The sequence below is a fragment of the Poeciliopsis prolifica genome, unplaced genomic scaffold (genome assembly GCF_027474105.1).
Source record: "Poeciliopsis prolifica strain line A6 unplaced genomic scaffold, Auburn_PproV2 SCAFFOLD042, whole genome shotgun sequence".
Classification (NCBI taxonomy): domain Eukaryota; kingdom Metazoa; phylum Chordata; class Actinopteri; order Cyprinodontiformes; family Poeciliidae; genus Poeciliopsis; species Poeciliopsis prolifica.
In genome coordinates, this window is record NW_026562417.1 from 3,509,287 (window position 1) to 3,523,465 (window position 14,179).

Genomic DNA, 14,179 nt, shown 5'->3' on the forward strand with positions numbered 1-14,179 from the left:
AACAATTTCCAACTAAGAAACATAAAGTGACACCATTAAAAAAAAACATTCTGCTCTGAGCATAACGTTTACAAAAGTTCACCATATTCAGTCAAAGTCATTTTTAATGCAGTATAAGACACACATTTATTTTTCTCTGACATTGAACATTTAATGTCTTACGTCAGTTTTATAAAAAAAATCTTTCCATTTGGTAAATACCACAATAATAATAATAATAACAGAATTTTTTTTAAAAGATAATTCTTTCTTTAAAGTCTGACAGCTATAAACAAGAAGGAGATTCCAGCCTACCAGAATTATTCCAAGACTGCATCAACGACTCGGGCAGAAGGTAAAAGTTTGTGCTCCTGATTCAACAATAAGAATTAGACTTGGTAACTATAAAACAGTTCCGTGGCCAAAACCACTGTTGACGAACAGGGTGGGAGTATCCTGCTGTTTTTCTGCAGGAGGAGCATCCAGGTCACAAATTACTAGGAGCCTATTTATAACATGTTCTGTTATTTAGGTTTTGAGTAACACACTGGATGTCAATTATTGTGCACAATGTTTTTTTTTTTTGTTTTACCAACATTCAGATAATATTAAACTGGTTAATTTGTCAGATTATCTGTCACGGTAGCTAGCCTGCAGTCTACTACTTTACAGTGATGCCAATTGTAGAGGAATGGTTGCAGTTGTCGTTGTAGTACCTGAACTGGCCAGTAGGAGTCACATCATGTTGTCAGTCTGTGACGTACATGAATCCTACATGCTTTGAAAATCACCTGAAAACTTTATTATTAAATGAAGTTAGCACTCTGCACTGTAACAGCTGATCAGCAGACAGCAAAACTATAATCTGAAAAGAAATATTGTGATGTAGTCGTACGTGGTTAAGATCGTCTCTATTTATATTAAAGCGCAGAAACACTCTTTCTTGTAAAAGTCAATTCTCCATCAGCCAATCGGGTTTGGGAAAATGTTGGCACCACATCTGTGTCGAAACGCGGATGTGATGCGTTCACTGAGTCGGTCCGAAACTTTGAACCTCAGTCAGTCATTCAGGTTTGATAATATCGTCATTGTGCGGAACGCCGCATCATACCCCGTACAAGTTAAATCATTTTCTGATCTTTTATTCTCCATGGATTAAGACTGTCATTCTGGGAAGAAACACTCCCAGCTTCAGGTTTGTGTTCATTCGCAGTGACAGTTGCTTTTAAGTGGCCAAGCGAAGCAAAACTGTGAATACAAAATCCATCTGTCACAGAACCAGACATGCTGGTTAGCCCAAGAGAGTTAAGTCACTTTTTTTTCTTTTTTTTTTGTTAGATAACGCCGATTTGTCAGGAAAATTTGAAGCCGGTCGGAGATGATTGGATGGAACTAAAAACAGGGACGACAGAAAGAAAACCTGTTAGAGGTTGAAGAAGAATTGAGCCTGGGGCAGATATTCACTTTCCAGCCGAAAAACAACCCTAAACATTCCTGCTGATGTTGTCTGAACTTGAGCTATTCTGCACAGAGAGCTGGGAAAAAAAAATAATAATAAAAATCAGGATCTAGATTTGCAAAGCCGGTAGCAACACAAACAGAACTGCTGCTGAAATGTCAGGAAAAGCTGAAAGGATTACTTGATGTCGGTCCTAAACTAATTAAAACAAGAATTTGTAAAGTTCCTGGGCAAAATGTGAACCCCCTAAATCACCCCGGAAAAGAACTTAAGGGGTATGAATAGTTTTCCAACTACTTGCATCTGGATCCTTGACTGTCACTTTCCAACTGTCTCTTCTGAAACTCTGGATCTCCAATTCCCACTTTGTCGCCGCAGCCAAGTTGGACACAGATCCCCGTTTTCTAAAGAGTTTTTTTTTCTTTCTTTCCAAGCTCACAGTTTACATGTCCTACAGAGAGAATCAGAAATAGGTTACTCCCCCTCGACAGCGTAAAAGCAATCATCATAACATAGCACAGCGCAGGAGAAAACATATTTCAGCTGTCACACTTCAAACAGAGACGGCAATCAGAAGTGAAAGCAGCTGCGGGATTGTTTGTGTGGCGATGTGAGCTGGGAGTCTGTTCACACTCAAGCTGAGAGTGATTGCCACAGTTTGGTCTATTGGATAAGCAAACACGGTGGTTATTGGTTTAGTGCTTGGGTGAAAGAGAGGAAGTAACAGAAAACTGAAGGCCCTTAATCCACGTTTTTCTTCTCCAAACAGGCCGGACAGACGCAGTATGGCTGCTTGGGGTAACGTTTCCGCCTGGGTTTCTTTAGGTACAAAGGAGAGGAGGCCTGCGTTGCCTTGATGTGGTTCTCTTTGTACTCTACATCTGACAGAGAGTGACATGACTGACACCCCACACACCTACGCTGATCAGTGGTGAGGGTCTCCCCTTCTGGCTGGCCTCTTTTTGAAATGCATCTTCTGCTTCTTTTGATGTTTCTCAACTCCTTTGATTTGCAGTCACATCCAGACAAATCTTAGATTACGTCCCATAATCCCCCTCCCCCCACCCCAACCTCTTGCGCCCCTTTCCAGCTGAGCCTCCTGGTGGGAGCGCAAACAAACACGGAGCTCAGGAGCAAGTTTGACGATCGGGGAATGTCCTATCTGCAAACTCAGTAAGATGGGGTAAATGGATTGCCAGCAAAGGTTGTGCGAGGTAGAAGAGGGACAGAGCAGTAATAGTTTACCAAACAAAATCAGACAAAGAGATCAGGGGAGCTAATCCAGCATCAAGCCTAATACAATCACTGAAGCAGGAATAGACTGCAGGGCTCAGCAGAGGCTTTGGCTTGTGTGTGTGTGTGTGTGTGTGTGTGTGTGTGTGTGTGTGTGTGTGTGTGTGTGTGTGTGTGTGCAGCGTTCCACCATCCTGGACGCACACACACCACCCACAAAACTCACAAATGGCTGTAAAACCAAAGAGCACCACTATGTTTGACTTGAATGGTGGTAGACTGGAGTTCTTGATTGATAGATTTTGCTACTGCTTGAGAAAACTGAGCTGACATTAGAATTTTTTGCAGTTACAAGCCATGGGTATTGACAACGTTACTCTTCACCTAAGAAGTTTCTCTACGGCTCATTGTCATAAACAGGAAACGTCTCGTCTGTCAGAACAGTAGATCGACTTCAATCATTTATATTGAAGGTTCTTCTACACCAAGATGACAATCAGAAGTGTGGAATGTGTTTCAACTTCGTCTGTCATCCATCTCATGTCATTTGGTTTGTAGAACACGTGTCCATGTCCATGATTGGTTCAGTCACAAAGGAGCTCTGTGGCTGCCTGTTCAGTGAATAACTGCACAAGAATCAAGGCAACACGCCCTAAATTTGCATGTTACACACAGCTTCTTCCTGTTTATCTTTCTGAACTAAGCAACGATTTTCCCAACAACATGATCCGACAGACAAACGTCTCCTGGTATGTCGCGTTGCAAGACTGACTTCTGCAGAGCGAAACAAAGAGTCAGCCAGCATCTGTGTTTGGTAGGTGGTCTGACGTTGGGAGACCCAGCAGAGTCTGTGGCCGCCGATGGTCCTGACTAATTCACATAGCAGACCAGGGACGAGGCCACACTCCACCACCGACTAAGGAGGATTGTGGTCTTACGCACAACTCAATCTGTATTCTCTTGTGATTGTGATCTTGCTAATCTCTAGAAAATCCTGCTGTCTCTCGTGCCAACTTGCAACAGGGGTTAATGGAGGCAGAGCGGGTTACTGCACCCACCCCCTCCTCCGCCGACCCCGGGGCAAACAAGCAAGTTGTGCAAGATCCATAAAATACCAAACAGAATGCGACGTTGACACTAAAGCCAAATCCGAAGATACACACGTTTAGCATATTACTGTTAGATTCTGTTCAAGAGGAAATGGATCAACATCATGACGTGTCGATGCAGTATAGACGGCACACTGTCTACAATCCTCCCTCAAGCAAAGGATGTACCACATTTCCTCAAACAAGACAACAACCGAGCCTGACGATACACTGACGTTTTTATACAAGACATTACTGAAGCCTGACTGTGAATTTGGTCGTATTTCATGTTGTTTTTTTTACCGTTGACATAAAAACATCCATATTTGAATTTGCGTAAACGCAGTAATCTCCTCTCTTAACTGCTGTGATTTGCTTGCATGTATGAAAGCTAACACTGAGCTCATGCTGCATCCACATGATCCCTTATTCAATTTACAACAAACCCAAATGTTATAATCTTTTTTCTTATCAGCCTCTCTCTGTCCATAACACAAAATGCCAAAGTTGAACTTGATCCAGTTGTGGCTCTCAGTCGTTCCTCTCATGTCTCATCCTCACTTCCACCGTTCTGCTGTCACTCATGTGACATCCAGCTAGGAGGCCTACCTAAGCAGAGCGGACCGGAGAGGCAGTTAGGAGACAAAAAAACAAATTTATTGTACAGTAGTAGATCTCCCCCCCCCCCCCTCCCCCAATGGGCATTCATTTCAGCTTTTAGCAATTAATGACTCACTGGAGAACGGTGCTCACCGCACCAGTCTGCACAATAAGCTCAAACGTTACAGCGAAATACAATCCAGGACGGCGTTGAAGGACATGCGACTGTGCATTGCTCCACCCTGAAAGGTTTCAGTGAAACAAACACATTGCAAACACTAATCCACGTCACATGGCCGCAGACGTATAGCTCCTTATTCAGTCTTTGTCAAACGAGGTGGAAAACAAGAAAGTCAAAATAGGAACCGGCTTTGCTTTCCAGTTCCCCAAATAACTCAAAGCACAGAAAGTAAATCCAATAACTGAACCACTAAACTAAGACATAGAAATTAAAAAAAAAAAAATTGGTGTGAAAGCTTCTTTCATTACTGCGTTTTTAGACAGGATAAAGCAATTAGACAGCAAATATTCCCGCTAACCCATGAAGTGTAAAGCACTCCCAAAAACAAGACTCTACTCGTCTCACAAGAGTCTGATTTGAGGATTTATGATTAGATTGAGCTGCAATGCAGTTATTATCTCGGGTCATCAAAGGTGTGAAAACCAGTGAGTTTCGGGACACAAGCTGCCTTTCCATTGATCATAAAAGATGAGCAAATTAGAATTCCAAAAATAAAATATTTGCTTTAATGGACACACGTCAAATTTGAAAAAAAACTCAACACAGTAAGAAATGGAAAAGTTTAGGCCGAGGTCGTTTTTCCTGCTTCATGGAAATTTTTGTATTTTGAAAAACTGCAAACACTTTTATCATGTCACGAGTCAGGCGATCAACCACCGGATGCTACTACTGGCGGAAACAACAAAGAAGACAACAGGAAGTAGTTGGAGGATGATGATGTTTTTTAATTGTCTTGTGTGTCACACTTATTCACATGTGACTTTTAACTGCGTTTCTTATTTACTGGAAACACTGCCATTTCAAAATTGTGTTTCTTCCTGACATTAGGGAAATATCAGCAAAGTTTTGCGCACATTTGTAATGGAACCTCAACTGTTGTTGCCAGATTTTCATGTCTGAGTTTAAGCTTCCATATGTACAGGAAGAAGACGAGAAAGAATTTGTTTGAGCCATATGGAGAATAAACAGGTGAAGAAAGGATGTTTCATTGCATTTCCTGTGCATTTCTCACAAAATAAACACAAACGACTAAATTCTTTGTCAGGTTAATAGTTGATGCTTTGACTGGATTTCCAGTATTGCTCTTACTGAAAACTCAACAAAAATTTAAGCTGCAAAGAAAACAATCCACCTTGCAAGGAAAACACCTCAGGTTAAAGAAACATAAAAAAATCCTAAGAAGGACAATTTATGGTAAAAACAATATTAAGTTTTTATGTTTTGAACAATCAACAATCTGAAGGACTGAAGTCAATCAGCAGCAGCAGCATTTCCAAAAGTAACGCTAAAAATGACACAACTAACACATTTAAAAGTCCTACATGTTTCCAGAGGCAAAATGTTTCACTTTAGCCAGAGATGTTCACAGATAAATGAGATTCACGATTGACCTCGACATTGAAATGATGTAAATTAAACGAGAGCTACGTGCTGCACTTCCAATTCCATTTGGTTCACTCCCTTTGCAGGAAGTCACGTCGTTACATCAATCAATGGCATCAAATTTCAAACAAAGTCAAATTCAGGGAGTGAAGACATTTTCAACTTGACTTCTTGTCGTAATCTTCTCATACCTGATGCCGTCATGTTTTTTTTTTGGCGGCAAAAAAACCCCAAAAAAACGTGGCTGTAATGGCTTCCCCAACTTTTGTTTGGAGTCAAAAGAAAAAAAAAGAAAAAAATGAGTTATTACTAGAAAATTAGTAAAGGCTTCCTGTGTGGGACGGACTGCATCCCATAAATCTCTCTTCCTTTTCTTGCTCCATCATCAGAATGATGTTAAACCTTGGCATGAAAACATGAGACCCATTTCAGAGTCGCTGTCCGTGATAGTGTGAGCACCCGCGGTTCTTTTTGTCTCGGATATTTTTGCAAAGAAAATGTTAAGAAATTCACTTGAAGCCCAACGTACTGAACTGTTGCTGATGTGGAGAAACGGTTGTGTTTTGTCCCAATTCACCAAAACCTAAACCGATTGCGGTAAATAAATTAAATGAATCTTGACCCATGATTTCACGATTGGTGTGTTTTTGTTACATAAGAAATGGAGTTAAAATCAGGCGTGAGTACGTTTTTTTCACTCGAGTTATTAAAAACACGCCACACCATCGTCCTCCAACTACTTCCTGTCGCCGTCTTCTTCGTGGTTTGCGCCAGTGGCGACATCCTGCTTGCCGATAATGAGACGTGGACGTTGGGAAAAGAAAGTGTTTCCATGCACAAAATTTTATTCGGCCGAAAGAACCGTCCCAAAAACTTTTTATTGGAAGAACTAAAAGATTTTCCACATTGAAGTGCTCTAAAATTGACAACTAATTTTAATTTTCTCTTTTTCTGCCCAAGGACTTCTGGGAAAATATTCTGTGGACTCATAGAAGAGAAACTTTGTGAAATGTTCATGTTGTTAGATCTGATTTCAAACTAACACAGTGGCAGTGTGATGGTGCTTCATGACCTCATCACTTCCTGTGACTGACGGAGCCGTTATTACAGATCTGACAGAAAACCCCGAAGGAGAAAAAAGCCTGACCGTCAGTCACCTCATGACCCTAAGCTCAAGAAAAAGAAAAAAAGCTTTGCAGCACCAATAGATTCACCTCTGAATGGCTCAAAAAAACTAAATAATGGCCTAGTCAAAGTCCAGGCTGGATAAAATCAAGTGGAGTTAGTTCAAACAGGGCTTTCAATGTGGCTAAATGAAGCAATTCTACAAAGAAAAGTGGGTCAAAATTTCTCCAAAGGTGATTTGGAGATGACGTAATCACATGATGTCACATCAGCGTCGGGTTAAAGGAGTGACATCGTCATGGTGATCAAAACCTACAGCGCTGTATTACCGCAAACATTTTCCACTTTCAACTTTTTTTTTTAATTCTGAAATGAATCTCAAAATTTATGAGCTATTTTACGCATAATTTGTGACTTTTTAAACAAAGGGATTTGTAAGGTTTTTTTTTTCTAGAAAATTCATGAGATCAACGTGAAAAATGTCTGTTTTGGGGAGAAATTTTCTCTTTTTTTTTCTATCTGCAACAACAGAAACATGCCGCTCTAAAGACCAGACGTCTCACCACAAAAACTAATATGAGCGGGTCAACCCACCAACACCAGCTCTCTGTTCTGTTTGCCTCCAGGATTAGCGTGACGTCGGCGTTGAGGTCAAACCAAATGTGCGGACAAGCCATTGGATTTGTGCGGTTTGAGCTTCAGAATGCGTCTGAAAGCAGCAGCTTTCGCCTCCGGGTCATCCGAACATCTGCCGGCTCACATATCAAAGGTGGGTCCATCAGTCATGTGTCACTCCGAGGGCGTCTCCTTCTGAGGAGATAACGAGGTGGGACTTCCTGGTGGGCCGCGTGTGAGTCCGCCTGCGGTCTGTTAGCGCGGCGCTTCAGCTCAAAGGAAACTGGAATACCTTAGGTATAGCATGTCAGGTGTCGCCGCGGTGAGGGGTCAGCGGGGTCAGGGGTCAGCGGGATGAGACAGCAGGTTGGAGGAGAGAAACAAACGGGACCTTTCTGACCGGGTCGGTTTTAGATGGGCTCAAAGACATAGCGTATCTACGGTGGCCAAGAAGTGCAAACCACATCAGCAAATCACTCCACACAAGTAAAAATGGAAGAACACGACATATTAAAAAACACGACATTATCTAAGATCAAGAACCAATTAAGAAGACACAACAATTGACCGCGGACAACTACAAGTTAGGGAAACACAACATCCTTAATTTGTAGTCGTTGCTCAACTACAGATTAAGTTAAATTGCAGTTGATGTTTATGAACAACTACAAATTAAAAAAAATCACAGTCTGTTGGCACATTGTCAAAAGTGATGTCGTTGAATCAGCGATCTCTTGGGGCCTGCCTCTTAAATTTTGTAAACGCTGTTGTGTTTTTTCAACTTTATAGTTGTGTGCAGTGACTTGCTGATGTGGTTTGGACTTATATGTAAGTTGACTTCGATTTTTTTTGTTTTTTGTACCATCTGCAGATTAAAAGTGTTAGTTATGATTCCTTTACGGTCAGTAGACAGAATATCTGCAGAACCTTTCCAGTCATACAGACTGAGCGCTCAAAGCGCGTTACACTGCCGTCCTCACACACCACACAGGCAATATGGGGTCAACTGCAGGGCCCCAGGACACACCAACAAGAGAAAGCTGGAAGTGAACCTACAACCTTCCGATTGCTGGAGGACAACTGAGCCACATTCTCCAACTGCCTGAACATGACTAATTGAGTTTTTTCAGTAGGGATTCATCACATAACGAGTCCAATTCTCAACAAGATTCTATATATCCTCATAAGCTGCATCAGGGTCAAGTACTTTATGCAGAGGTCAAGAATACAACAGAGAGGTTGGATGTAAACGGAGCCGGAAAACAAGTGAAGGTAAAGATCCGGACAGCGGGTTGAAGGGATCATATGTTTCCTGTGTCACTGGGAGACTTTTGGTCGTTCCAGGCTGGCTGCACAGAGCCGCGTCCGATCACACGTCCACTCATCCACGTCCTCGCAGTGTGTTTTGCTCCAACTAGTCATAAGAATGTGCAGCGCATAAACACTCCGCTAAATGTGTAAACCATCCCAGAGCAGCCAGGGCTGTCAGACTGCAGAGCAGGCAGTACAGGAGGAAGAGCAAACAGCAGGGGAAGCGTCGAGAACATGCCGGGGATCTCACCTCCGACTTGGGGGGAAAACACTTGGGGAAGCGTAAAAGATCGGGTCAGAAAACCGTCATAATTTAGGCTCTTGACCTCACGTCGCATTAACACAAACCTTTGTATTGTTTTAAAATACTCGAGTCCCACTTGACTTTATTATGGAGAGCCGCTGGCGTTCTGAAAAGCAGAGGCAGCTGACAAGAAACAGGGCTGAGTGCTTCCAGAGGACAGAGCGGTGAAGAAGCCCTGCTGCTCTGCAGGAAGGTTTTAGCTCAAGACTTTTGTCATTTTTCTGCCAAACGTGATTTTGGCCAAAAATGTTGCATCGTTTCAAATGAGAAGGTCATTGTTATCAGACCTTTTCCTCGCAGATTTCTGGAAGCGGGGTCGTGACACCGTGCGGAACGCGACCCGGTCGGACGCAGAGCGGGCTTCCGTCGCAGGCAAAACATTTCCGCAGCACCTTCAACGGCAATGAAGCGTCAAAGCCTGAAAGCCGACCACTCGATGATGAATACGTCCGTTACTGAACGGGCAGAGTTCAGAGTGAAATAGTCAATCTTCTTGATGACACTCGGGAGTGGCTGCATCATGCTGCGGGAATCATTTTCTCAAAGTTGATTCGTAGCAATTAAAAATAAATAATTGATGATGTAAAGCACTTTGAACTGCGTTGTTGCTGAAATGTGACTGACTTGACTTTTCCTGCTAAAGAAGAGCAAGCCCACAGCATGACACAGCCACCGCCGTGTGCGTTTTCATCACCCAGCATCAATCATCAGGTGTTTCTTCAGAGGAGGATGAATACTAGAACGTGAGCATGTTCTCACCAGCTGCTTCCATCGAACTCATAGTTTAGTAATTTGTCATTTTGAAAATAAATACGCTTGATTAAAACATGGCAATTCAAAAAAAAAAAAAAAAAAAGCTTGGGCGCTGCGGTGAGGGTGTTTATTTTCTTCTTGCTGTATTGAAATTGATTTAAAGCAAACTTATTAATGTAAACGCCACGTATGTCTCCATTACTTAAGCGAAACTTTGTTGTTGTTTTTTGTTACATTTGCAGGACGTCGACGAAGCTCAGCGCCACTTCTAATGGAGCCGCAGCTACTTCCTGTCTTCCTCTATTACACAAAATGTCAACGATACAAACTGACGTCGGCCTTACACTTCAAGCACCCTCCATCAGCTTCACCTTCCATCAGCTCCACCTTCCATCAGCTCCACCTCCATCAGCTCCACCTTCCATCAGCTTCACCTTCCATCAGCTCCACCTCCCATGAGCTCCACCTTCCATCAGCTCCACCTCCATCAGCTCCACCTTCCATCAGCTCCACCTTCCATCAGCTTCACCTTCCATCAGCTTCACCTTCCATCAGCTCCACCTTCCATCAGCTCCACCCATCAGCTCCACCTTCCATCAGCTCCACCTCCCATCAGCTCCACCTTCCATCAGCTCCACCTTCCATCAACTCCACCTTCCATCAGTTCCACCTTCCATCAACTCCACCCCCATCAGCTCCACCTCCATCAGCTCCACCTTCCATCAGCTCCACCTTCCATCAGCTCCACCTCCCATCAGCTCCACCTTCCATCAACTCCACCTCCCATCAGCTCCACCTTCCATCAGCTCCACCCCATCAGCTCCACCTTCCATCAGCTCCACCTTCCATCAGCTCCACCTTCCATCAGCTCCACCCCCCATTGGGTCGTATTGACTCCCCATTTTGTTTTCCTTCCATCTGTTTATCTCAGTGACTCCCAGCGTGCAGCAGGTACACTGTGCTTCTCTCTCTCTCTGCGCCATTACCCGATTCATAAAGTTACATTATTGTTTTTCTTCCAAGTCACCTCCATTCGAGGCCCCTGCAGCAGCAGGACGGGGCCCCCAACGCCCACACATACTGCAGACTGGGGAGGAAACTTAGAAAAGAGAAGAAGAAGAAGAAAAAAAATTTTTTTTTCAACTTTCACTTACTGTAGACCGTTTTTATTGTTCCGGTCCCAGATCACTAAACTCCCCCAGAGAACGTTCAGTCTGATCGTTTCTGAACGGGTCTCTTCTGCATTCGCCAAAAACAATTATGCACGCATGCGGTGGGAGGCGGCGCGGCTGAGGAGGGGGACAAATACCCCCCGTCCCTGCTGAAGACACAGCCCGCCTTTGTTTTGGGTCTCATCTGTTACAGATCAGCTTTCACACCTACAAACCGGCGCACGGGGACCTCCGCAATTAGCGCGTGGGGAGTCCGAAAGGCGCAAGTTGAACCGCTCTGGTGCGCGCTCCCTGCAGCACCTGCTTTAGACTTTTGAGAACTAATGGAGTGTGTGTGCTCCGGTGTGTGTATGTGCGTGTGCACATGTGTGTTTGGAAATACCCATCCCTTTTGTCTACCTGCACACAGCCAGAGAGGCGAGTGAACTGAGTGCGTCCACGCTGCGCTGCCTTCAGGGAGCGCACGGTGCGCGTCTCACGTTCTGCTTCGTTTTCCTCACGAAGTTCAACTGTGGCCTGCAGAAACGAGCCGGTCGGCCCGTTTCTGAAGGAACTCAAATGTAAAGTGTGACTTTAGAGCGAAATCTACAGTCTCTGAAACTTTTTCAGCCTAAAAGGGAAAAAAAAGACAAAACAAAAAAGAAGCTCCAAATCTGTCAGAAACGCAAAGCGCGCGTCTTTGGAAACTTTGGAAACGGAGCTGTTGGAGGATTCGGTTCATTTTCTCTGTTTCTACTGGATCAAATTTCTGTCTTGAAAGTAAGAAAAGAGAAGAAGAAGAACTTTGTGCACTGGAGAAAAGCACCACAATTGAGGAGGGGAAGGGGGGGATGGGAGGCAGCAGGAGGGGGGAGAAAAAGTGCTCCTACCGTAATAAAGGTAACCATAGCATCGGCGGGTTAGTATCCAACAGAGTCGACATGAAGGTGATTAATTCTCACACAGAAGCTTTTGGCGAAAACTTCCCACTTTCTGAGGACTGCCGCCTATCAGTGCGCCACACTGGATCTGTGCGGGAGAGGAGAGGCTCAGGGTGTGCGCAACTCTCTCTCTCACTCTTCCTCTCTCTCTCTCTCTCTTCCTCTCTCTCTCTCTGTCTCTTCCTCTCTCTCTCTGTCTCTCTCTGTCTTTTAAAGGACAGATGGCTGTTGGCGCTTGTCTCGCTTGCATGCGGCTCTGGCCGTTGTTGTCACTGGAGAGCCTGCTGACATGAATTAGGACACCGAATTAGAAACGTGCGTTTGGAGTGAGGGCGTGCGTATCGCATGAAACCAAAAGTCACGCACGCACGTGACCTTTTTTTCTTTTCCTTTTTTTTTGTATCGCAAAAGGTGAAAAGTTCAGTTTCCAGAAACAACAACAAAAACACGACACACACCTGTGGAGCTCCTCCAGAGCGACTGGCTGCAGGGGCGATCACAGACTGTTGGAGGCCCGGGGCTGTGACTTGTGGGAGGGCCACCAATAAGAGACTTACAAAAAGTAGTGCAGCGCACGCACACACACACACACACACACACACACACACACACACACACACACACACACACACACACACACAAAGTCACAATTTGCATCACTTCGTGTTGGTTCGTCACATAAAGTTGGACTTTTCCTGACCAGAACTGATCTACCATGTGTCTCCAGGACTCTTTGCTTTTCTTGCTGCTCTATGGATTCATGATGGATGCGTTTGCTTGTTTATTGTCACACAGACTCGCTGTATTGTTTCTGAATGTAGAGAACATCTGGTCTTCCTTTGTCCATCACATCTGAGAAATGCACGCACGCTCCCTTTCCAGCCTCCTACCAGGTCAACACAAGGTTTTTGTAAATATACTGCAATCCCTTGGAAAGTCCTCTGCAGATGCACAATGCGAACAGAATCACTAATTCATGATGCAGGATGTCAGGCATTCGTTTTGCTTGTGACGGGGACACTTGATGAGGTTTTCTTCTCAAACCGTTTCAGAAAAATAAAAAGCAGAACGACACAAATATATCTTTTAACTCCCCTGGTAGCTTTGGAATCAGTAGAAAACATTCAGTTAGTTGCGGTTTTCTTCTTCTGCCACTAGATGTCACTGTGTCAAATACATCAAGCTTTTAAAGGGGCAGTATTATATGTTTTCCAGGCATTTTATGGCACAATCAAGTTATGTTGACCTCAGTTATTGTAAAAAATGCTATAAGTAACAAATATGACTAATGAAATTTTGTAACTTAATGCCTTGGGCCTCTTTTTCTTTAAGAAACTCCCGCTGTGGCTGAAACTCCGCCTTGAGGAAGTCGTCACAACATGGCTCCTCTGTTAAACCCTTTACCAACATTTTTACCAGCTTTGCTCTGAGAAGTGGCTCATACAATGAGCTCAGCAATTCCACCAGGTGTTTGCTAACTGCTGCTGGCTAGTCTGAAGGAGCTGAGTGACGGAGGAGAGTGAGGCAGAAAGTTGGAAGCTCTGAGGAGGAGCTGCGTCTCGAAGGCGGGGCTAGGCTCAACCAGGCGTTTTACACAACTGAACGGTTGCCATGGAGATGAACATATTTTCTTAAACATGCATGAAAGAATCAAAGCAACACTCCAGATTCGTTTTTGATGAGGGAATAATGTGATGTAAAACTATAAAAAAGATTTTATACCTATAATTCTGCCCCTTTAACTATAAGCTGTACGTCTGCTTACATCAAAGACACTTTTACTTGACACACTTTTTATTCCCTGAGAATCATTGCCACTCTATTTCTTTTCCCTGCGTATGACTAAGCATTAGTCATACATCACAAGAAGTCCCTTAATGCAGCATCGTAAATGTTTTATCATTACAATGCTAACATTTTTAGCCAGAAGGTCCTGGAGGCTCCCCCACATGACATGACAACCGCGTCATTACCCTGAACCGAATGGAAAGTCATT

The 14,179-nt window shown here is 43.7% G+C and overlaps 1 protein-coding gene across 1 annotated transcript in view; it reads right to left on the bottom strand.

Moving 5' to 3' along the window:
• Window positions 1–12,450, bottom strand: part of ntf3 (neurotrophin 3) — a 32,287-nt gene extending 19,837 nt beyond the window's left edge. The window contains exon 1 of the mRNA XM_055055570.1: window positions 12,133–12,450. Within this exon, the coding sequence (XP_054911545.1) occupies window positions 12,133–12,150 (18 nt within the window). The 5' untranslated portion in view covers window positions 12,151–12,450. The remainder of the gene's footprint in view (window positions 1–12,132) is intronic.
• Between the last annotated feature and the right edge of the window lie 1,729 nt (window positions 12,451–14,179).